At 37.7% G+C, this 26,976-nt stretch overlaps 1 protein-coding gene across 1 annotated transcript in view; it reads left to right on the top strand.

Moving 5' to 3' along the window:
- The first annotated feature begins 4,297 nt into the window (after nt 1-4,297).
- The window catches only part of LOC136877771 (tubulin glycylase 3A-like), a 165,754-nt gene continuing 143,075 nt past the window's right edge, over nt 4,298-26,976 (top strand). Inside the window, exons 1-3 of the mRNA XM_067151977.2 lie at nt 4,298-4,366; nt 8,586-8,721; nt 12,895-13,097. Coding sequence (XP_067008078.2) covers nt 4,298-4,366; nt 8,586-8,721; nt 12,895-13,097 — 408 coding nt within the window. The remainder of the gene's footprint in view (nt 4,367-8,585; nt 8,722-12,894; nt 13,098-26,976) is intronic.

Here is a 26,976-nt window from a genome sequence, read left to right as displayed (position 1 = left end):
TTTTGTGGTGAGGGAAGGGGTGGTGGAATCAACTTAATGGGGATGTAGAAAGAGTTGAGTTTCTTTATGAGGATAGAAAAGACTGGGAGGGGGGGGGGGGGAGGCGAGGAATGATGACAACAATGTGCATTTATATAAAATCGTTTCAATTATGAAGTTAAAATTTCAAATGATATTCTAGATGTTAAATAACAGAAGGTTTCAAACAAATTTAACTGCTCAGTGTATTAAATCGTGGTTAAGATCTGATAACAAATATATTCATTCTTTCTTCTGAAGCAGTTTAACGTACGGAGACAAAATTCCAAATAGCGGAATATATATTTTAAATCCTACGTGTGAAGTAGGAAATATTTATTTTAATGTTCCACCCTAAAGTGTTAAATGAGGGTAGCTCCGTAAGCAAAATTATTCATCCCTCCAAAACTGTTTGACGTACAAACTTGTAATTTTACAAGAAGGTCTTCTTTTATGTCCTAGGTGTAAAATATTGCATACCGTACTTCAAAATATTTCTCCCCTAAGGGGTTTAGATGGTGGTTGACTCTCAAAAACACAATATCCATTCTTCCAAATCCATTTCAGGCATGAATTTATTTTTCTTTTATGAAGGGTGGTCTTCTATATCCTAGATGTTAATAAATATTTAAAAACATTCACTCCTTAAAAAAGTATTCATTCCTCCATTATTGTTCGACGTACAAAATTAAAATTTCAAGGGATGGTCGCTTTCACATTCTAGATGTTAAATAAGATAGGGTTTAAAACATTCAAATTCTTCCGTATGGGGTTCAAATGAGTGTTAGATTAGAAAATAAATAATCATTCCTCCCAAAACCATTTGGCATATGAACTGAGGGCAGATGAGTGTTATATCAGAAAAAGTGTTATATCAGAAAATAAATAATCATTCTTCCAAATCCATTTGACATACGAACTGAGAGTGTATTTTACAGCCTCAACTGACAGTGGACTCTCCAAAAGGTAAAACTTTGAATAATAACTTTCAGTTTAAAACCGTAGTGAAGCACGGGTACCTTGCTAGTAGAACATATTTCCAGAAGGAATAAGAAAGAGAAGAAATGATTAAGAGAAGGAACATGATTGGAGGATAACTTTAACAACAGGGATGGCAACAGACAAACAAAAGAAGACAGATTACGAGAATCCCAATATTAGTTAAGTCTTTAAACACTACGCTTCACTGGTAAATCACTAGTAGATACATCTGTTCCTTTAGAGTTGAAACTATTTCAATCAGATAGTTCATCAGGAATGACACAAATTACATCACCATAGAGCAGGCAGAGTTTTTGGATAGCCAGAGAGGCCTAATTCATGGTTTTATTATTATTATTATTATTATTATTATTATTATTATTATTATTATTATTATTATTATTATTATTATTATTATTATTATTATTATTATTATTATTATTATTATTATTATCTTTTAAAACATTTGTGTGGAAATTTAGTTTTACTGGCCTAAATATATGGCACTGCAGATTGTTACTTGACATTTGAGTTCATTCAAATTATACTACCATTTTATTTGTTATTATTGTTGTTATGTCATTACGGTATCATAAAACAATTTAAATTATAATAATATAAAACACCAATGACAAGAGTAATGGTACTGCAACAACTCACATTGTATGAGGACTTCACTGACGTAAGTTCCAAAATTCAAGTTTTTAAGGATTTAAATGGAAATAAAGATAAATGTTTATACATTTCTAAATGTATATGAGTGTGATTTGATATAATATGATGATGTTGTTTCAAGAACAAAACAAATCATTTTATTTTAATTAAGTCATTACTTTTTCCAAAATAATTCTGTTACTATATTGTATATTTTCTTTTTCAGATAATTTATAAATTTATTTATTCAAAATTAGTTTTGGCAGACCGAAGAACCTAATAGTTATAAAAATACCAAAGATGTACAATTGTTCATTAGATATTCTGTACTTAGATTATTATCCCATTGGGATCCTTTCCTCCTTTTTTTTTTTTTTTTTCTAGTTGCTTTACGTCGCACCGACACAGATAGGTCTTATGGCGACGATGGGATAGGAAAGGCCTAGGAGTTGGAAGGAAGCGGCCATGGCCTTAATTAAGGTACAGCCCCAGCATTTGCCCGGTGTGAAAATGGGAAACCACAGAAAACCATCTTCAGAGCTGTCGACAGTGGGATTCAAACCCACTATCTCCCGGATGCAAGCTCACAGCCGCATGCCCCTGATTGCACGGCCAACTTGCCTGGTCCTTTCCTTCTTTTGTTTGTCCTGTGTTCCTATTCTTTTACCACCTTAGCCCGGCATATAGGAAAGGATAGGAAAAGAAAGTATGGAACAGTAAACAAAATTTGTAAAGGAAATGCTAGTAACCAAGCAAACCAAGCAAGGCCGGGTTGAGAGGCTCAGACAGTTGAAGCGCTGGCCTTCTGATACCAACTTGGTTCGATCCTGACTCAGTTCGGTGGTATTTGAAGGTGCTCAGATACGTCACCCTCATATTGATAGATTTACTGGCACGTAAAATAACTCCTGCGGGGCTAAATTCTAGCACCTTGGCATCTCTGAAAACCATAAAAGTACAGTAGGTAGTGGGACATAAAGCAAATAACATTATTAGTAACCAAGCAAACATAAGCAACAATGAGTGGATAGAATAATTCAGGGAATTACTACGGGGTCATGATAAATCAAAGGTTAATAAAAATGAGACTGATATACTTAGAAATATGGAGAACATTCTGCCCATATTAGACAATTCAATAACTGTGAAGGAAGTAATAGCAACAATGAAAAGAGGGCATGGAGCTGGGGTGGGAGTCAGGTGCTATTACTGGAATAATTTATGGATTTTGGAAATATGTAGGTAATAACGATCATTTATGTTGAAAATGCAGCCCGAAGTCTGGTTTGATCCTCAACAGCTCTCATCATCATTGTCATCATCATCATCATCATAATCATCATCATCATCATCATTATCATCATTTCATCATCATTTCCCAACTCCAGTTTCCCGGGTGTGATGTAAAAGCGCTCGCCATCTCCTTCTGTCTTCATACATGTTTTGTTCCAGTACATCCTCCCATTTGTGTCCTCTCTCCTCCACATCTGATCTTACAGTCCCTATCCGGCGTTTTCTTGGTCTTCCCTGTGATCTTCTTTCTATGAGATTAAGGTCAAAATATTTTCTGGTAGGTCTTTTCCTGTTCATTCTCATTATGTGCCCATACCACTGAAGCCTGCGTTTCTTTATGCACTGGTAATAGAAACCTCGATACTAGCTACTTTCCTATTCATTTCATTTCTGATCTTGTCCTTTCTGGTAGATGGCCTAGGCATCACTGAAGAGGCGTACTAGGGAAATGAGGAGTAAGGTGGTTTCCTGTTGATTTCCTCACTGTGCCAGAAGTTGCTGTTACATGTCAGTCTGCCAAGCCCACTGAAATGCATGCACAACAATCATAAGCTGGGAATAATAACAAAAATATTTAACAAAATGTTTGATGGTAGCAAAATCCCAAGATGCTGAGAACAACGAATACTATGTCCCATATTATATAAAAGGGAGAGAGATACAATACAAAATAATTATACGTGTATTGCTCTGTTGGACACTCTTAGCAAGATTTATATGGGGATATTAGTAAAAAAGTTCATAAAATATGTGGAGGATTACTCTATACCACAAGGTGTACCAATCTGGATTCAGGAGAGAAATGAGAACTTTAGACAATATATTTGTCATTGAAACAATAATGGATAAATACTTATAGAGAAAAGGTGGTAATTATATATTACAGCTATAAATCTACAGGAAGCGTTTGATTCTGTTAGCAGACAGGCAGTCGCTCAGAAGCTGGCTAGAATAGGGATGTCAAATAAAATGATTAATGCCATAGACTAACTGTATTCAGAGGTTAAATGCACGATTAAAGTAAAGGAAGACATACTGGTAGGAGAGATACATTCAAATACTGTATTGGGCTAAGGCAGAAGTGCAAACTATTACTAATAGTGTTCATAATGTTTTGAATAATGAAGGGAAGGAAAATATAACAAGCCCCTGTGTTAACAATAAAGATATTCCTGGCCTAGTTTTCACAGATAGCATCCTTCTGCTTTATTTAACATCAGGTGGTATGCAAAACAGCATCACAAAAATGGCTGAATATTGCAGAAAATGGAATTTTAATATTTACATCAAGAAAACAAAAGTAATTGTATGTAAAAAGGGAAATAATTTAAAGAAAAAAAGAAATGTAGTGATGGATAGAGGTACAGAATTAGGAATAGTCAATAAAACAGAATATTTTACTATTATACTAGCTCGAACGGTAAGTGGAATGAACAAATTAGACGAGCATAATTGAAAGGGCTGACTGCTTTATCTAGCATGAGATGTTTAGAGAGAAAGATGCCAAATACTGATTATAAGCTGCATAAAAATATTCTCAATTCACTTGTAAAATCCAGAGCACTGTATGGGGCGGAAGTATGGGGCATTAAAGAAAGCAGTAAAGAACTGGATGTAATAGGTAATAAGTTCTGCAAAATAATAATGGATCTACCAGAATGTACAGATAATAATAGAGTAAGAACTTTATGCGAAGATAGAAACAGATACAAACAGATATACTGAAGATAGAAAGGTAATACAATATCTGTTAAGATTAAGAAGGCTAAACAGGAGGGAAATAGTGAATTTAGTCATATCAATATCAGATTAAACATCTACATGATTTTATTTATTTATCGTATGGCTTTTAGTGCCAGGAGTGCTCGAGGACATGTTTGGCTTGCCAGGTGCAGGTATTTCTATTCGACACCCATAGGCGACCTGCATGTCTGGATGTAGAATGATGATCATAATGAGGTAGGGAGAGGGTGAAACCCGGTGTCAGCACATAGCCTATTCCTGTCGAATAACTCCAAGTGGTCTGTTCAAGGCTTAATGTCTCCTTTCAATAGATGAATCACCATCAACAACATCAAATACCCTCACTACACATGAACAATGTGGTGAGGTTTGGAAATGAATTCAGAAATTGTATACCACCAGCTCTCCTATCCTGCTGGCACTGTATGGGGCGGAGGTGAAAATATTTTTCACTAATACGACTCGAACTGGCAAACCATGATGTCAGACACTGTAGACTTGATGCCTTAATGATCGTGGTCACCAGGCGGGCTTTGTACATAATGATTACTGGGCATTCAAGCTGAAAAGGATACTAGACAGATTAGGAATTGGAGACTGTTAAGATAAAGAGATTCAGAAAAAAAGAAAAGAAGCTGAGTAAGAAAGTGAGAGTGAAAGATAATGAGAAGCAGGTGATCATGTCAGAATGTAAGACCAAGAGAATATTTCTAGAAATCTGAAACATTACCCAAAATTGTAATAAAGAAAGAAAGACAGACGAACAGAGAAGTAAGAAGTAGGTATGGTGTGGTGATTAATGAGTATGTAAAAGGGTCAAAGAGAGAAACTTGACAATAATCCTTGTTTATTATGTACAGAAACAGTGGAAGAGGGAGACACACTCACTTAGGGTCAATTATCTGGGTAGTGAATAAAAAGAAAAAAGTGAAAAAGAAAGAATTTCATAGAATTATAAAATTATTAAACGAAGAGTGGATCACACTGGGAAGAACAGCAATTTTTAGGTATTTAAAAAAATGTGTGTCAGAATAAAATAAAATAAGCACTAACTTCACCAATGAAAGGTAGGATACATGTTTGTCCTAGAATATAAAATCTAGGACAAAAAACATTGATAGTTTATAAAATGGGTATAAACACTTATTAGGTTCAATTATAGTGGTTGATGTAACAATAGGAAACTAGCTGTAATAGAAAACTCTAATACATGTATCATGAATAGTGGACTGCAATAAATGAAAACTCTCTCCTCAGTTTTAGGTGATCCGGAACTAGGGTTTAGGAGTATTCTATTCTATTCTATAGGTATACCATACTTTGGTAAATGTAACTTGACAAACATGAAAGACTTGAGTAATCAGTGCAACTTTGTCAGTTTTAAGACATCTGAGAAGAAACTTACCATCTCTCAAATATTTGTTATTAGTTATCCCATCGTAAATAAAATCGGTATGCAAAGTCAGGGAATAAGTCTCTACAATCTAGGCCATAAATAACTTTATTCACGCTGAGCGAAATGGTAGTTTAGAGGAAGGCCCAAAATTTAATTCTCGAATATTTGTGTTATTAGTGGTCTTATGGACAAGTACTATATAAATAAAGTTACATAGTATTAAATTTCCGATCATTTATGTCTTATACATTTTGACCGTATGGGCTATGATAACGGAGATATTCATGAATATGGATTTTTGTTGCTAAGATCATATCAGCGCCGTCACGAGAAAATAGGTAAACAGAATTTAATGAAAATCGGTATGTAAAGTCAGAGATTAAGGAACTACTATCTACGCTATAATTAATTTTATAAGACGGCCTTATATTACAGAGTCGAAAGAAAACTGAATGTGAAGGACTACAATACAGAAAGTTCATATCATTGATCAACAATAACATTACATTGATCATTGTTTGTTGTGATTTGCTTTATGTCTCTGTTGCCATTCATCTCCGATAGATGAGATTACTGCTGTATACCGAGTTTTTTTAAAATTTGCTCTACGTCGCGCCGACACAGATAGGACTCATGGCGACAGTGGGATATGAAAGGGCTAGGAGTGGGAAGGAAGCAGCCCCTACGTTAATTATGTTACAGTCCCAGCATTTTCCTGTTGTGAAAATTGGAGACCACGGAAAACTATCTTCAGGGCTGTTGACAGTGGAGTTCGAACCCACTACTTCCCGGATCCAAGCTCACAGCTATGCACCCCTAATTGCACAGCCAACTCACCCGATCGTACCGAGTATAACAGCCTGCCTGAAAATTGGCGGGAAATAGCTGGGTAGTTAGATAAACTTCTGATACTACTGATACGTAATAAACTGGTTTATCATAGCATTCGAGCTATTCAATTCCTACTCTGAGGCACTGATTGGAATGAGCAGTGTGCATATTTAACAGAATAATGGCAGAGAAGTGTTCACGGCTGTCTGTGGTCTGGCCATTGCAGCGCTGGAACTTTGGATTGTTAGATCGGCACCGTAGTACTGTTCATTAAAAGTGAGAAAATGTGCGGTTTATTAATTTGATCGAGTATTTCATATAACATTGCTCTAATCACTACAGTCCTTCTGACGACTTCAGGTAGGAAAACCACAAAGGCAGTCTTTCTGAGAATCCCGTAGCGAAGCATGGGTACATCAGCTAGTTACCCATATGTGGTATGTTCCAAAATGTCAGTGGAGATATGGCAGGAATGGCATTACTAGACGTGTAAGCTTGTGTGGAGTTTTTAATTTTATTATTTATTTATTTATTAATGCCTTTTTTCAGTGGCGAAGTTAGGGCTCGAGGCCCTCTCTTCCACTTAACCACATACTAATCAAAACCATACATAAATTTATGAGATATTTAAAATAGTTAAAACCAAACAAAAAATTAATAGAATTGAGAGCAATTTTAAATACATTACTAAGTTAATAATAAAACTAATTAAAAGTAAGAACTCTTAATAATGACTTATCCTCTGGCGCGCACACATTCATACTTCCACCATTCAGTTAGCTGTCCTCAGCAGGTAGTCTCGGCAGGAAGGATCATATTATGAAGATAGAATTGGAATTCAAGAAGACAAATTAAGGCAAATATTGATGAGGAATTAGGGATTGAAATAATTTACCAATGGAGAAGTTCAATAAATTTCCAACTTCTTTGAAATAATTTAAGAAAAGATTAGGTAAACTACTGAAACTACTGATAGGGAGTCTACCACCTGGGAAACTGCCCTAAATACAGATCAGTGGTGACTGATTGATTGATAAGCCATTTTTTAGTAACAAAAGAAAGGGGTATAAAGAAGACTCTCCCAGACTCTCTGCTTTATGTATAGTTCATTAGTTAAAACACATGGTTTTATGCCATAATATGTATGTATGTATGTATGTTTAGTCCTCAGCCCGAAGGCTGATTGGATCCTCAACAGCTCCGCCATCAGTTGTCATAAATGGCCTAGGCATCACTGAAGAGGCGTACTAGGGAAATGAGGAGCGAGGTAGTTTCCCTTTGCTTTCCTCACCGAGCCAGAAGTTGCTATTACATATCAGTCTGCCAAGCCCACTGAAATGCATGCACCAACTGACCCTGTGAGCAACATTTTCATACCATTCATAGCAGGGACTGGCTGCATAAGGAATGGCATTACTAGCATCACTCATACTTCAGTCACTTTCATCTTGTCAAAGCCAAGGATAAAGCTGAGACAGATCAATGAAAGTAACAAAATTGCTCTAGCCCATACCAGAAGACCTAGTGCACCGTAAACACTACATCCTGCCAGCAAAGGCATATGCCATAATAAAGTATTATTAAAATAGTTTCAAAAATGAACCATATTTAAATAAATTGTTGATAATTGTTGACAACTGTAATAATTCTGAGTTAATTTTGATTTTAGGACCACAAAACATTCTCCATTATCGGACATTTTCCAATTATCCGTGAAGCCCTGAAGCAGCGTGGATGGGTGGAGAAGGTGGAACTGACAAGAGCAAAACCTTCGAGGTCCCTGATGTCAACGTTCGACGATGACAGTAATAGAAGAAGTTGTGTATACTGTCTTGTATTAGTTCACACTTAGTTACTGTAATCACAGAAGCCTTAGAGAGATAGGTTGATTTGTTCTTCTGAGAACAATTTAGTCTCACTAGATTTGTAAGTAGATATTATGTGTCTTCATCACAGTAAAAAAATAAAAGTTTGTGCCAATGAAACAGGAAAAGAAGAAAGACAATGACAGAGATATCAAAATTATATTCTCATTACACCTTTATCTGTTACTTTTTAATACACTGCTAGTGACTATCTGACGAGATTTATTATTATTATTATTATTATTATTATTATTATTATTATTATTATTATTATTATTATTATTATTATTATTATTATTATTATTATTATTATTATTATTATTATTATTATTATTATTATTATTATTATTTTCTGTAAATTTAGAGCATTAGAGAATGACCAACAAATGACATTTTCTTAATATAGAAGGTTATTCTGTGAGTGAACCAACTGATAAGATATTTTCTCTTGTAGATTTCGAGGGTTATTTTGTGAGTGACCAGCTGACACAACTATTTTCTCTAAATTAAGCTTGTAGTTTAGTAGAGTGCATGTAGGCCACTGGCATGCTTAGAGTATTACTGAGTGTTTAGTCTTGAAATATATTCACCTCATATTCTCACACTCCTCTTTAGGGGCAATTTTTTTTGGGAAATATGATTGGAAAATAATAATAATAATAATAATAATAATAATAATAATAATAATAATAATAATAATAATAATAATAATAATAATAATAATAATAATAATAATAATAATAATAATAATAATAATAATAATAATAATAATAATATTATGGGATTCAGAAATTGCCAGTTCAGCTTTAAATTCTCTTTCATAGTACAGTAAACCCTCACTTCAGCAGACTTTTGATTTAATGGGCAAAACTGACAAATAAAAATATGAACCAGAACCTGTGACTTGTACAAAACTTCAAAGCAGGCTGGTGATAATTGCTATGAGAATGGCATTGAATAATGGCTAGACATCAACAAAGGTGACCAAGCCTATCTAATTTAAAGCCAGGAGGAGATTGCTGAAGATGTTCTACAGGGTAATCAGGAAACTGACAATGGCAGAGAAGGTGATGATTGTGAAGAAGAAGCAGTTTTAGTAGGTCAGAAACAATCGGTGGTTAGAGAACAAATGGACAACATTATCTTGTTCATAGGTTCCTCCATAAGATGCATTATGAGCATTTTCAGCAGTTTTCATCAGTAATTATCAAGAAGCAGTATACAAGTGGTAAGCAACTGAAACATAATTTCTTTCAAGCCAAATCCACTGTACAATGGATCAAAATAAATTTTTCCCATTAAAGTATATTAATAATAATGAAAGTGTGTTATTGTCAATACAATAAACCTGAGATTCATGATTTTATGGACTTCCAATTATATGGACAACACTTAGCCCCTAAGAGTCCATTAAGTCGAAAGTTTACTGTACATGTAAGTTTCCTATTAGTTTTCCCACAATTTTTTTATTGCCCCATATGTATCTTTTCTTCACTTTACTTTTACATTTTTTGTGAAACAGCCACAAAATGCACTATTATTCTTCACTAGTAATAACTTGGAAAGGCTAGCCTAAAAATGCTGTAGCTAGTCACTCAGAGTATGTAAAGGCACGTGCATCAATGGCATCCTTGCTCGCCATCAATCAGATAAACAGGGAAGGCTGAGTTCTTTCCGCTAACTCTAGTGGTTTGATGAGAACAAACCATTGTTTGCTGCTAGGTAGGGCTTCTCTACACAGATTTGCTACTCATGCATTTCAGGCCTACCTAGATATTTATTTTTATTTCATAAGAACATTTTTGGAGAAGCTCAGCTTTTCCTGTCTACTGTCAGGTTTCATTATTGACAGTACTGGACATATATTTTCCCTGTTCCCAACTGTCCATTCCTTTCCACTATAGCTATATATAAATATCTTGAGGTTAAACCTGAGTTTGGAACAATTTAATACCACATCAATTTCCATGAAATAATTTTAAAATCTGAAACCACATATATTTTTCTTCTTCTTTGATAAAAAATAAGGTTTTCTTCCATATCTTTTAGAGTGACATACTTGTCTAGTGCCTAAGACAGAATTAATGACCATAATGAAAAATGAGCGTAGAACAATGTAGATTGCAGAATTTCCCTTCGTCAAACTTCAGATCTTCTTTATATCAGATTACTCCATTGTGCAATACACTGATAAGTAACTGAGTTAGAGATAGGCATAATTTTGGATAAATGGCACTCTGGTTAGCATGGTAAATATAGTACAACATGGCATGTGACTGCGATGTTATCAAACCTTGTACTGGTTGTGTGTGTAACAGATGAGTACTGAATGGGTAAGACACAAGATCTTGGTGCATTTGATAGCAGCAAAATTCTTGGTACTAGGCGTATGAGTCATTCCTTCTCCAAAATCATGCAGGCACTGGGGTTTCAGCATGCCACTGTGTCAAGAGTATATCATGAGAACGTGGATTCTGGCAAAACCACTACTACCAGTGTCGACAATGTATACAATATGTTGATAACAGAGGTGACCATTGGCTAGCTTGCATAGTAAGAGCAGGTAGGCCGTCCAAAGTGAATCAAATCACTTGCAAATTCAATGTTGAACAAAACGAAGTATGTGCAGTCATCCCATCCAGAACCACTAACTTGCAATGGTATACAGAAGCCGCTGTACCACTAGGTTACCCCTGTTCACCGCACGTTACAAGACACAAGGACTGATGTGGGACTGGACAATTGGGGTGATATAAGAACCCACTGTCAGATTATGTCGACCCATTTGTTTTACTTTAGCACCCAGTGGGAGGCCTATATGTACAGCAACATCGTTCCCGAATTGTGGCTACTGTAATTGGTTCAATGAACACTCCATGGTAAAGAGGATACTTGCTCAAAAAACACCTAGGTCACCAGACCTCAGTCTTCTCGAGCACATCTAGGGTGCTGTCGAGAGGGATGTGTGTGCCTTGGACCCTGCTCTGACCAATCTCTGTGCATTATGGAAGGCTGTGCATCAGTCATGTCTTCAAATGTCTTGTGGAGTCCGTGTCATGCTGCTTCGTTGTCATCATCAGGCAAAAGGGGGTGTTACACATGACTAGCCAGGTTTCACTGATTAACATATTCACTGATTGCTCATAAAGTTGTATAAAGATAGGAACATGAAAAGGAATGCAAAACAGGAGGAACACAATGACAAGTCAGTGTAGGAAGAGAAAGCAACAGAAAGAGAAGGCAATGACAAACATGAAAACATAAAAGGACAAGAACAATCTTCATACACTGCCATCTTCGAATAAACAAGCTCTCTTCTCATCAGTCCCTGTTCTTCTATATCCGTCTCTTCTCAGCCCTCAAAGAGCTTGTTTCTGTTCATCAGTGAATATCTCAAGACTAACTCACAAATTGAAATTTCATTGAATTCACAATTATTTTAAAATTCATGAGAATATGTTAGCATGATCACTGGATGAGTCATTTGGGACTTCTCATTGCTCTTTTACCAAATACTTGTGTCAGGCTTCTCACTTTCATTTGTCCTATCCGACCTGTCTTGGTTAACTCTTTTTATTTTACAAACCTAATGGTGTTAGGTTTTATGAATCCTAGGGAGTCATTCATTTTCATGCCCTTTGTGACCCTTGGTGGAACATTGGCCAATACTTTCATTTTTTGAAGTGGCATACACCCTTCCATTCTTTCCCTCTGATTAATATTAATAAAGGATGTTTGCCTAGTTGTACTTCCTCTTAAAACAAAAATCACTACCAGCACCACCATCTTTTACCAGTAATCCATTTCTAACTATTAATATGATTTTTGTTCATTCTGGAAATATGCTAGCAGAATTTTCTTAGTCTTTTCCACAGTAACGTCTGCCATTTGAAAACTTTTCTACATATGCTTGGATATTAGAATATGGCAGTCTACTTTGTAATAGCATTTACAAATCAAATTCAGTGTGGTTAATTGTGTGATATTTAAGAAAAATTAACTAGAAGTAATGTTGATTACAGTTAAATGAATGTTCTTTAAATATCTGCAAAATATTTGGTGGTAAAAATTTTTCTTCTATCTTCTTTTATTACTCAGATAATAATTTTACAGGGGGTTCACCAATCCCAGATTCCTACCTGCGCTCCAGCTACTCACTTCATGCTATGGAAACTGAGGCCTCACTGATGACACGCCTTCTTCGTGATGTTCCTGTTGACTTTCTTTGGAGTTCAAGACATGATTCTGCAGACACTCTTGACTTAGACAAGGGTGTCATCATTAGTAAGCTACCTCGACCACATTTCACGTCAAAGGTAATTCTGCAAATACTACATTAAATTATTTTATACGTGAGTCTAACAAGTACCCATTGTGATTAATCCTTAACAATGAAGGATAAAATATTAACATAAGGAGTCAAAGCCAATTTTTATCTTAATTATCTGTCTTTAAACTAGCAAAAATCATATTATCATTCTTCATTTGACAATTAATAGAGATTTTGGGCTTGTAAATTCCTGTAGACAGACATATTCAAATTAGAGATGGGTGAAGTGACACTGTTGACTGTTTTGAAACATTCAATACAGCACAGCAAATTGCTTCAAAGCAGTGTGTCAATCTACAGCACACTTCCGTCTCGAACTCCCAGACAAGCAGTACCTGGACAGTGCTCGCGATGGGGTCGTGATGTGTCGACACATGGCGCACTTCTGTCTCGGACTGCAAGAGAAACAGTGTTCCAATACCCAGTACCTGGAAAGTGTTTCGTGATGGCACAGTGAAGCAGTGTGTCGACACATGGCACACTTCTGTCTCAGACTACAAGAGAAGCAGTGTTTCACAATGGCATGGTGAAACATGAACCACACTTCATAGCTAGGTTTAGTTATATGAATAAACTGTTCAACATTCTGATAACGGTAAAATGTGAGGTTCGTGAAATATTTAATATTTAATATTTAATACAGTATGATACAGTAAATAGATGATGTACAGTATAATAGTACTAGTATGTGGTAATATTATGTGTCTGCTTCTTCACTAAGCACGTAGAATGATACTAAAAGGGATCAGTTTTACAGTTAAAAGTGAAAGCAGAAACTAATTTGAATAATTATAAAATGATTCATGAAATTTAAGAAGAGTTCAAAATAGGTATTCTATGTACAGTTACAAACTTAACCTAATCCAGTTACAAAAACACAGTAAAATACTAGTCTAAATAAATGAACTAACTTGAATAATTATAAAATGAGTAATGAAATCCAAGAAGAGTCTGAAATAAGAATTTTACATATATTAACAAACAACCTAAACTAGTTACAAAAGCATAGTATGATGGTTAATAAACCAAAGGAACTTTGAATGATTATAAAATGATAAATTAAATGTAAGAAGGGTATTACAAAGTTGGTAATATAAGTAAATTAACAACTTGACCTAATCCAGTTTACAAATCTACTTCAAACTGAAGTTTAAAAAAAAAATTGTTGAAAATGTTCTACTTGACAAATGGGAGTGTCTTTCTGTTATGGTACAACCCTGCTTTGAGAACAATAATGTCCTTTTTCTGTGTAAAACTACGACCTTACATTGGAGAGTACACTGTTCTTTTAGTAACCTGAATTGCAGTTCAGAATATGAAGCATCCTATTAACGAGTGTCAGCTCATCTTCAGGGGAATATCACAGGGAATATTTCTGTTAAGGCGAGAAGATAAAGCACCGTTACTGTTTCAAAGCATTGATGTAGCTGACACATACGGAATGACTAGAGCCTTCTGTTCACGCGACATAACACATAAAGCAATCTCACTGCTTCAAAACAGTGAAGCGTTGATGTGTTGAGGCATTGAGACAGCAGATTGCGCCTGCTCAGTGTTTTGAAGCATACTGAGGTTTGTGATGCAAGATGGCAGATGACAGTTGACGGAATTTTTCAAATTGCCCGCTACTACGATAAAGATAGCAGCATGGTGCTCTGTTGATTAAAGATGGCGGATGACAGCTGACAGAATTTTTCAAATTACCCGCTATGATAAAGATAGCAGCACGGTGCTCTGTTGATTAAAGATGGCGGATGACAGGTGTCAAAAAAGCATGTAGGTTTGTTTCCAAACAAGAGCACGTGGAAATTGCCGCCACCATATTTCAAAGGTAGTAGCTAAAGATAGCAGCACGATTGTGCAAGCACCCTTAAGCAGTCTCATAAGAAGCTATGTATAGCCGCTATCTTGTAGCCGCCATCTTGCGCAAGCACCTTTAAGGCACCTCATAAGGAGCCATGTATAGCTGCCATCTTGTAGCCGCCATCTTGCGCAAGCATCCCAAGGGAATCTCATAAGAGCCCATGTATAGCAGCCATCTTGCAACCACTACCTTGCGCAAGCACCCTTAAGGTGTCTCATAATAAGTCATGCATAGCCGCCATCTTGTGCAATTGGCGTCGAGAAGGGCATCCGGCCGTAAAACTGAGGTTAGGTCCTTCTATGAGGTTAGGCTTGCTGTCTTGCGTGTCAAAAGTTCTTGCACAAGCATCCTTAAGGCGTCTCATAAGGAGTCATGTATAGCCGCCATCTTGTGCAGTTAACATCAGGAAGGGCATCCGGCCTAAAACTGAGGGTAAGCCCCTCCATGAGGTTAGGCTAGCTCTCTTACGCATAAAAAGTTAGGTTAAGCCCCTCCAAGATGGCGGATGTGAGCTTAGGGTCGCGCTCTTAGCCAGCAAGGTTGGTGAGTAGGAGGCCTCTCCTGAGAGCCTGTGGAGGAGGAGGAGGCCTCTTCCGAGAGCCTGTGGAGGAGGAGGAGGAGGAAGAGGCCTCTCCCGAGAGTCTGAGGAGGAGGAGGAGGAAGAGGCCTCTGAGGAGGATCCGAGGAGGAGGAGGCCGCAGAATCCCTGACTTATACTACTGAGCTCAAACGAAATGTTATTTTAATTGATAAATTTTGTCAAAATTTACTCAAATGTAAAATTATTGTTCCATTTACCACAAAAGACTTCCAACAAAGAGAAAGTATAGTCTTCTAAACAGACAACTTTACTAATATGTAGACAATCTTACGTATTCACGCAAATTTGAAATACTCGGGAACATGCGCTAGGCTGTAAAACAAACTCCAATCATAATGAAATTTAAGTTGTTTCGAATTCATATGTCAATAATATGTTCATTTGCGCATAAACTTATCATATATCATAAAATATCGAAAATATCACTTTCGTCAAGCACGTTTGCCTTGAGAAGCCATGTCTTAGAGCTCACTGAGTGACAACATCTACTGATGCATGTTGATCGAGAATATCGTAAATTATCTGACTTAGACATATAATACTGCCATCTGCTTAAATACTCTCGTAACTAATACGTGAAGAAACACGATGTAACCATCAGAATGCGTGCATAGCTCGTTCTCGATTTTTAGTGAATTGTCAAACCTTACTACGGGCTATGCCCGCAGCACGGCCTGAGCGTAATTTTGGCCGCTGCGAGCTATGCTCGCAGTTAGACTGGAAAGAGTTAATACAGACCCCAAGTGTGTGTAGAAGAATAAGTTTAATATTGCTGTCAGGTCACGTACATTCTGCTACCATATGCAACAGTAGACTATACTATCTGCAACTGTCTAGCCAAGGGTTGGGCAGCCATTACCAAACCTGACAAACTAAGGGAGAACCAATGGCCAAGGGTAGAGGAGTTTATACCCTTCGGGGGCTTGTTGGAGCCTTTGTGTAGGAAATGACACATAAATTTAACAGGAAGCTGGTGCTTTGCAGGTGTGAAAGGGGACTGCTAAAGGCTGAACTCCAACGTTAGGTCTAGCAAGTGAGTTGGAGATTAATTGCAATCGCTTTCAACACTTAAACAAGCCTTGGATGCAAACAAAAAATTCAGAGCAGACAACAGCACCCGTAGACACACATCAGGTATGATGGCTTGCAGTCTGATGGTAGGCCAGGCCTTGCGAGTGTATAAAAACCTAGGAGAAGACAACACACTTGAATAGGAACAATCAGTGTACTGAGTTTGACTGCAAAATGTGAAGAGTTAGGGAACATTATGGAGAGAAAGAAAATATCAATCCTAGGACTGAGTGAAACTAAATGGAAAGTTCGAGGGAAGAAGGAGTTGAGGAAAAACAATACCCTCTACTGGAATGGTAACAACAGAGAGGTGAGGAATGGAGTAAGATTGATATTGGAAAAAGAGTTATATGGTATTCCAGAGATCCAGTACTTTAGAGAGAGGATTATAAAGGCAACAGTTCACCAAGGGAAAGAGAAGCTGACACTGGTGCAAGTGTATAGTCCCCCAATGGTTGCAATCAAGATGAAATGAACAAATTCCTGGAAGACCTGGAGGAGACCATCAGTGAAGACATTGGGGACCTCAATGCACATCTCGGGACAAACAGGAATGGCTATGAGAAGTTGATGGGGCCACATGGCCATGGGAGAAGGAATCCAGAAGGGGGGAACGATCTCCTAGACATCTGCATAAGAAACTGTTTGGTAGTAAATAACAGTTGGTTCAATGAAAGAGTCAGTCACAAGATTACCTGATATAGCTGGGATGGACAGAGCAAGATGGTCATTGATTATGTCATTACAGATAAAGAAAGAAGTAGACTTGTGACTGATGTCAAGGTGATTCCAAGTGAGAACCTGAATAGCAACCACTGGTTATTAGTAACAGATCTGAAAGATTAATGTACCAAAGATAACAACTATGAAATTACCTAAGATTAAGGTGTGGGAACAAGAACACATTGAAAAGAGGACTATCAGGAATGTACCAGAGGACAATTGCTTATAGAAGAAGCAGAGAGTGGTGAGGTAGGATGGACCAGATTTAAAATCACTTTGATAAATGAAGCAATTGAGGTTTGCAAGAAGACAAGTGTGACAGTAAGGGAAAAAGAAATGCCCTGGTGGAATGAAGGAGTAAGATCCTCAATAAAAGAAGGGAACATAGCATAAAAAGAGAGAAATCCAAGCCAGAATAGATAAGGGATGAGGGCAAGTTCAGGGACCTCACACAAGTTTACTGGTACAAGAAACTGAGAGTTAAAAGAGAAGTAGAAGAGGAGAAGATAAAGTGATGGGAGAACTTCACTCAAAAACTGGTGGAAGATGGCAGAGGCAATATGAAACTATTGTTCAGGGTGATCAAAAACAAAGTTGAAACCATCAAAGCAATCAAGGATCCCAACAGAAACCTGGCCAGGAGAGAAGAAGACATAAGAGAGGTCCAGAGAAATAACTTTGATCACCTATTGAACAGGATAGAAGCAGATCATAGAACAAAAGAACCAGCTGTCGAAACCTACACAGAGGAACCTCCCATCACATGGGCTGAAACAGAAGCAGCCCTTAAGAAGATACAGCACATGTTTCATGACATAACCTCACAAATAATACTACATGAATAATAATAATAATAATAATAATAATAATAATAATAATAATAATAATAATAATAATAATAATAATAATAATAATAATAATAATAATAATAATAATAATAATAATACTAATAAGTGGATGCAAACACTTCATAGCCATACCTCACAAATAATAATAATAATAATAATAATAATAATAATAATAATAATAATAATAATAATAATAATAATAATAATAATAATAATAATAATAATAATAATAATAATAATAATAATCATCATCATCATTTGAGCTCAATATTGGCATTATTTACCCATGGGTTAAAGAATGTTGTTTTCAAGTTATATCAGTCTCATGATTAAAGCAGCTGGAGTCCAGGGTTTACAGTGGCTACACAGGGTGCTCAATGTAGGTTGGAAGGATGAAAAGATACCTGCTGATTGGAGCAAGGGTGTCATTATCCCTATTTAAGGAAGAAAATTGCTGAAAATTCTCCAACTACAAGGGAAAAATGATAACATGCCTTTCTATGGGCTTAAGATTCTTGAGAAGATCTTAGAGAACAGATTGTGATTCATCCTAGAGCTACAGTTAGAAGAGGAACAGTATGGATTCAGGCCTAAGAGAACAAACCTAATATTCAGTGTTCATATATCAATGGAGAAATATTGGGAATAAGCCAAAGATCTGTTCATGGTTTTCCTGGATATTGGGAAGGCACATGACTGCATTACAAGAGAGAAGATATCGGAATGCCTGAAAAGGAGGAATGTGCTGAAGGGTGTGGTGAGGAAAGTTCAGATGCTGTATGAGCACTGTGCCAGTTTTGTGCAATTTGGTGACGGACATTCATCCTAGTTCCAGACCAAAAGTGGTGTCCAGGAAGATAGTGCACTATCCCCATTATTTTTTATCACCATCATGGATGACATAATGAAGAACATCAAGAAAACCTCTAGTGAACTAAATGCAATGGCTTTTGCTGATGATGTTATGATCTGGAGAGAAACTGTGGAACAAGTACATTTGAGACTCAATGAATGGAAGGTTAAGTTCCAGGAATTCAGTCTCAAGATAAGCAAAGTCAAAACAGTAGTGATGGTAATAAACAGAGAGGGATGACCAGCGAACATTATGCTAGGAAACCATCCACTTGAATGTGTGGAAAACTTTGCATACCTCGGCAATGTAATTTCGTGAGACACACTAGCCACAAAGGAGATGGCGAATAGATTTCAGAAGAGTTCTTATTTTTACCAACAAGTATGATCACTCTTCTGGGATCCCAAAGTACCAACAAAATCAAAGCTGGTGATATTCAATCAATACTTCATACCAATCTTAACCTATAGTATTGAAACCTGCCCGCTCACTAAGAAGGACTCATTAAGGTTACAGACATCTGAGATGAAGTTCCTTATGTCCACAATTCAAAAAACAAAACTGGACAAGTTAAAGAATGATATGGTGAGAAAGGAAGCTGGGATTGAGATATCATTGTTAGACTGGGTCAGCATGTCCAGATTTAGGTGGTTTGCACATGTAATGAGGATGGAGCCAACAAGGACATCATATGCTAACTTGGAGAGAAATGTGGCAGGAAAGCAGATGGTGGGAAGACAAAGAATCCACTGGATGAACATCATAAAGATGGACATTGCAGGTCGGGGAAGGACAGTGGATGAAGTCATTAATAACTGAACGTATCTCAATCATTTGCAATATCTGAAGCCATCTCTTTTCAGTTTCGACTCAGTAAGTTTACAACTGTGAGGTTCTTCAGTTTTCCAAAACTAACTTTGAGTAATGAATTTATAAACTACCCGGAAAAAGAAAACATATGGTAACAGTATATATTTAAAGGAACTTGAAATCTGGAACTTATCTTAATGATGCCCTCCTTTGTCTCTACTCCAGCATATACTGAAAGGTGTTTGAAAAACCATTGCTCTGTCATTGGCATGATTCCAAATGGCTGCCAGTCCGTTCACCTTCCACCATGTCATGCCACCCTCCCCTTGGCTAGGTCAATGACATGCTGTATTTTACTTTCTTTTTTTTTAATTTTAGTGCTCCTATTATTATTATTATTATTATTATTATTATTATTATTATTATTATTATTATTATTATTATTATTATTATTGCAATTTGCTTTGCGTCACACTGACACAGATAGGTCTTTTGGCGATGAAGAGGTAGGAAAGACCTATGAATGGGAAGGAAGCGGGCGTGGCCTTAATTAAGGTACAGCCCCAGTATTTGCTTGGTGTGAAAACGGGAAACCACGGAAAACCATCTTCAGGGCTGCTGACAGTAGGATTCGAACCCACTATCTCTTGGATGCAAGCTCACAGCTGTGCATTCCTAATTGCATGGCCAACTATTGTTGTTGTTGTTGTTATTATTATTATTATTATTATTATTATTATTATTATTATTATTATTATTATTATTATTATTATTATTATTATTACTATTATTATTCTTTAGCGTTTGTCCTGCCTGGTGGAAAGGTCCGCTGTGTGGATTTGTTGTCTCCATTTAATTCGGTCACGGGCCATGTCAGGATGTAGTCTTAAAGCTTTCAGGTCGTTGTGCACTGTATCGATCCATCGCTGTCTTGGTCGTCCCTTGGGCCTCTTTCCAGCGACTTCCTATGCATACGCTGACTTTGCCAGTGTATTGTCTTCTGCATGCAACACATGTCCAAACCAGCGCAGACGGTTTTCCTGCATTTTCTTCTGGATTGGTGCAATGCCAAAGCGTTTCCTAATATTGTCGTTTGAAATATGATCCAATCTAGTGATGCCAGCTGTCCACTTAAGCATCTTTGTCTCCATGACTCTTAGTCGACGTTCTACCTCCTTCATAGCAGGCCAACACTCAGTGCTGTAGAGAGTGACGGGACGGATAAGAGTCTGGTAGATTTTAGATTTCAGATGGTCCTTGATTCGATGGTCGCAGGTGACGCCCGTTGTCATTTGCCAATTCAGCCAGGCTGCATGTATCCTTGTGTTGACCTCATCAGTAAGTCTGCCATCGTCAGAGAGTGTGGAGCCAAGATGGTGGTGGTGGTGATTATTGTTTTAAGAGGAAGTACAACTGGGCAACCATACTCTATATAACACTAATCAGAGGGAAAAATGGAAGGGGTCCGACACTTTGAAAAATGAAGATATCAGTCAAAGATAGACAAGGGCCACAAAGGGCATGAAAATGAAAGACTCCCTAGCCCTCGCAAACCTAATAGCGTCGGGGTCGGAAAAGAACAAGAATTGACCAAGAGAGGTCGGATAGGATAGACGAAAGTGAGGAGCCTGGCAAAAGTAAGTGGAAGCAAAGCCAGAACTCAGCTAAGGGCCCCGTGGTCGCCAACCCACTCTCCCAAGTTCAGAGCCCCTGGGGCCCCTTTTAGTCACCTCTTACGACAGGCAGGGGATACCGTGGGTGTTATTCTATAGCCCCCACCCACAGGGGGTGTGGAGCCAAGATATTTAAATTTCTCTACTCGTGGTAGATCTTCACCATCCACGTGGATAGTTCCAACTTTTCGAGGATCTAATGTCATGTACTCTGTCTTCTTTTTGTTGAGGCGCAGGCAGTATTGCGCTAATCTGTTGTTCCATTCTTCTGTTTGGCGCTGGAGATCAGACTTATTCTCAGCAGCCAATATGACATCATCAGCATAGAGAAGTGTCCATGGTATTGGCTTGTGCAGGTCTGATGTAACAGTGTCCATCACAAGAATGAACAGCAGTGGTGATAAGGCAGAGCCTTGATGTACTCCTACAGTGATGCGGAAATCATTGGACGCTCCTGCGGCAGCTTGAACATAACTTCTTGGTTCTACGTAGAGCATCTGTACCCTCTTAACAAGGTGCTCTGGAATGCTATGTTCTCGTAGCGGTAACCAGATGAGGTCATGTAGCACCCGATCAAAGGCCTTCTCAAGATCCAGAAAAGCGAGATGAAGAGGCTTAAGTTTTTCATGGTGTTTCTCAACTAACAGCCATGCAGCATGGATTGCATCTGTTGTGCCACAATTTTTCACGAATCCAGCTTGATTTGTTGTAAGTTTGGCTATCTGGCGAATCCTTTTGTCGAGAATATGTTCGAAGATCTTCATCGCGTGGCTCAGAAGTCTGATCGGGCGATAATTAGAACAATCGGCAGGACTTCCCTTCTTCTTGAAGATTGGTACAGTAATACTCCGTCGCCAATCTGATGGTACTTGACCTTCTTTGATGATCTGATTGAAAAGTTGTGTGAGCCATATTGCCGCATCCCACCATTCAGAGCACCAGAACTCTGCCGGAAGATCATCGGGGCCGGTGGCTTTCCCTGGTTTCATCTCCTCCAGAACAGCCTGAACTTCCGTGACGTCAATTTCCTTCACTGGGCCTTCAATAGCGGAGGTGGTTGGGATTGGTGGGTTGGGAAATTCTTCGGTTGAAAGTTTCTCAAAATAGCTTCGCCAGCGTTCTCGCGCGCTTTCTTCCAGTCGACCAGCAGGTCACCTTTTTTGTCTTTGATGCTGTAAAAACGTTGGATGTCTTCCGTTTTGCGGTGCTTCGATTTGAGTAGCCGGTAAATGTGCTGCTCGCCTTTGCGTGTGTCAAGTTTTGCATATAGGTCTGCATATCGGTTTGCTTTTGTTACAGCAGTGACCTTCTTCGCCTCACTATGGGCTGTTTTGTAGGCATTACAACGAGATGGTGTTTTATCTGAAAGAAACTCATGGTACAGCTGTTTCTTCTTCCGTACTGCATCTTTAACATTGTCATCCCAAAGCCACGTGTCTTTGTCAATCCTATGTCGTCCTGGTTTAGTTGTTCCAAGAATAGAGCATGCGGCTTCATGAACGACGTCTTTCAGTTTAGTCCAGCTCTCTTCAACCATGGTGATTGGTGGCACTGTAATTTTTGTAACAATGTCGGCCTCCTCCTCCTTGTAGCGCCACCATTTGATTCTTTTGGGCCCATTTCTGGGTAAGTATTCGGCTCTTGGCGACTTCATCCATAGCTTACAGATGACAGGTCGGTGTTGCATCGCGGCGGTTTTGTAAGGAACAACTTTTGTATCTAGAACATCTTTGAAATTCTGTCGTCTCACAAGGATGTAGTCAATCTGAGTTGCAATGGAGCCACTGTAGTACGTGATTAGATGAGTATCACGCTTTTTGAACCAGGTGTTCATGATGATCAGATCTGCATAATCAAGAATTCGTTGGCCATCGCTGTTCTTCTCTCCATATCCATGTCCACCATGGGCAGTGTGGTCTTCCTTCCTCTGTCCAACGTGTCCATTCAGATCACCGGCAATGATAAGGTAGTCTTCTGGTGGGACTTCAGCAGTCTTCTCATCAAGCAGTTCCCAGAAGGCATCTTTTGTTTCCACGTCTAGGCCGGTTTGTGGAGTGTAGGCACTGAAAAAATGGACCTTCCTTCTATCCATGACATATACGATTTTCATCAATCGATCATTGTAGCGTTGCACCTCAGAGACAGAATCATCAAATTTTGCAGATATAACAATGCCAACACCGTTAGTTGTTCTTCGGGTTCTGTTGTATATGAGTTTGTATTATTATTATTATTATTATTATTATTATTATTATTATTATTATTATTATTATTATTATTATTATTATTATTATTATTATTATTATTATTATTATTATTATTATTACCTTGTATTACAATTCATTTTGTAAACTATGCAAGTGTTCTTAATGAGCATCTGATTACACCAGTAATTTTTGTTATTTCATTTTCGCTTACTTCAACTATTTTGGAAAAAAAGATTGTCGGATTAGAAGCAAATACAGTACAGCCTCCATAATCTGGCCATTCAGTAGTCAGCACATCCCATGATTGGTCCCTTTCTTCCACCTGGCACTGCCTATTATATTGAAACATCTGGATTTGAATTCAAAATCACCGAGCTCGATAGCTGCAGTCACTTAAGTGCGGCCAGTATCCAGTATTCGGGAGATAGTTGGTTCGAACCCCACTGTCGGCAGCCCTGAGAATGGTTTTCCGTGGTTTCCCATTTTCACACCAGGCAAATGCTGGGGCTGTACCTTAATTAAGGCCACGGCCGCTCCCTTCCCACTCCTAGCCCTTTCCTGTCCCATCGTCGCCGTAAGACCTATCTGTGTCGGTGCGACGTAAAACAACTAGCAAATAAAAAAAATGAATTTAAAATCGAATCAAAATACTTTATTTGCAAATGAGGTGTCTAAAACACAGTATTATACAATTTACATTAACTATTTTTCTATTAAACTCCCAGCTCATCCTTAATAGATTTATATTATTTACCAAATTCTACTCATAATATCTTCTGTACTTACACACACATGATCAACTCAAATACAGTATGTGGAATCACTTCAAAAAATACTATACAACTGCTATAAGATTTAAATTTACATTTTTTTTAAGAGCCCATTTTGTTACCTAATGTGCATAACGACCTTCTGCGTCTTAACCAGAGCCCCTTTTGCCACTGCTCTTCAGAGTTCCTGAAGAGGTTTTGCAGCTACCATAGCAGTCCCAGGGCCCTCGAAGTCCCGACCGTACTTCATCCCTACAGGCAGTCCCCTACTTCGGCTGTCCAATCTCCATAGACAAGGGGATTGAATGAATTTATTTACAAAAACCTGCACAGGTCGAATGCCCTTGTAACATTTTTCTATGTTGCTATTTATTCTTTTCTTGAATATCTGCACAGATTTTGGAAAAGTATCAAACACTTCCCCAGGTAAACTGTTCCACTCCTTCATGTCCTTCCCAATGAATGAAAATTTACCCCAGTTGTTTGTGCTAAAATCCCGTCTAATTTTATACTTGTGGTCAGCCCTGACAATATAATTATTTTCCAACTGAAGCCTCTAACGTTTCCTCCCCCCCCCCCCATGCTTCCTCTCCTATATAGGCTCTATATAATCCTATAAGTCTAGTCTCCCTTCTCTTACTTAACCCCAAACCGGGCATGCTGGTGAATTTTGTTTACCAACCTGCGTATTTCATCTGTAGTTTTAGTACCTAAATGCTACAGCCGTCGCGCTGCTAGTACCTTCCAGTGACGTCTTATCGATACTTTCAGTGTAGCGATATCTGTTCAGGAAGTTGTACGTGTCACGCTATTCGACCTTGACTCGCACTTGCCGTCATTTGGTGAACTTTCTTCACCAAGCGCCCGGAAATGTAAGTAAAATTGTACCTTAGATGTTCTTGGAGTTTCATTATTTTAAAATGTAGACTATAGAGGAAACAAAAGTAACTACCTATTTTTATTGTAGGTGAAGTTTGTGAAGGATGAAGACATACAAACGCTGTTACAGGAATTATCTGATGAGGAGGAAGGATCTGAGAGAGCTGAAGTTTGTGATTTTTCTGATGGTGAAGATGAAGTGGTAAATTATTCAGACATTGATCATGACAGTGAGAGTGAACAAGAAGGTGATGTAGGCGTAGTTGATAGCTATGAACACGACGAACTAGAGGGATTTTTTCTTTGGGAAATATGAAACAGTGTGGTGCATCACTAACTTTTCAAGAGCTACCTCTAGGATTGAAGAATCATTTCAACTCATGAATAAGTGGTTGGTTGAACGAGCTAAGATAGGAACACTGCCTCCGGATATCTGAGCAGTGTTATTCCCGTACCATCAGGAAGAAATATCAGAAATAAAAGTGCCATCGAAGAGAGGCCGATGCATTCACTGTGAGTGGAAACAAAATCAAGTCACCACAATGAAGTTATAATCAGTGTCATAACTTTGTGTAAAGCACACTCTAAAAGATGCATTAGATGTGTAAGCTGTGAGAATAATGATAATGATTAATGAAGATAGTTAGAAGTGTTTCATTTTAAGTTCTCATGATTTAAGTATTCATCTGTTTCAATTTTATTTTCAGTCTTCAACCCATGAACATTTTTACCCTTTTTTTATTATATGTCTGTACTGTCACTTGTAATTTGTGTTGTAATTATTATGTCTAAGGATTATAAAGCATGTAAGGAGTCACAATATCAGTCATGTACGAGTTAGTACTTGTTAACCAATTGCTAAGACTAAGAAAAATGAATGGTGAACGAAATTCACCACGAGCCCGGCAATGTAACATTTATAGGCTTTAGGGTTAAAGCTTCTCACCCAAGTTTCTCTAAAATTTCTGATACACTATTTTTTCTCCTGAAATCCCCGGTTACAAATCTTGCTGCTTTCCTCTGCACACCATCTACTGTATTTCTTCTTTTATTAGGTATTCCTCGTGGGGATCCCAAACACTGTTTGCATATCCCAATAATGGACGAACCATACTTAAGTAACTTCTCTCTTTTCCGACTCACTTTATTAAAACCATCCACTATCTTCTTTGTTGCTGTTCATGTGAATTACTTCAACTGACAGCTTTCTTAATGAAAATAACAGTGTGTAGGCTACATTTCTTTTCCAAAATATAGTGTGTAATATTATTCCAGTGGTCTGCAAGTGTTCTTAACTGGTGTATTTTTGAGTTATTATTGTATCCTGAAAATTACTGAATTATCCTGAAAACTTAAGTTGAGCACAAAAATCTTCTGGAGAGCTATCAGCATCCAAGCTCGCTGCAGCACAAGATGGTACAACTGGAATTGTTCAGCACTGAACTGCATGTTCTTTAGAATAGCTTGCCACTACCACTATTTAAAACATAACCATGTTCTATGTAGGCCTTGCCCATGACTGTGAGTTAATTCTCTAGACTCTGAAACATATTGTGGAGTACAACA

Source organism: Anabrus simplex, chromosome 7 (genome assembly GCF_040414725.1).
Source record: "Anabrus simplex isolate iqAnaSimp1 chromosome 7, ASM4041472v1, whole genome shotgun sequence".
NCBI classification, from domain to species: domain Eukaryota; kingdom Metazoa; phylum Arthropoda; class Insecta; order Orthoptera; family Tettigoniidae; genus Anabrus; species Anabrus simplex.
This window is presented reverse-complemented; position numbering and strand designations above follow the sequence as displayed.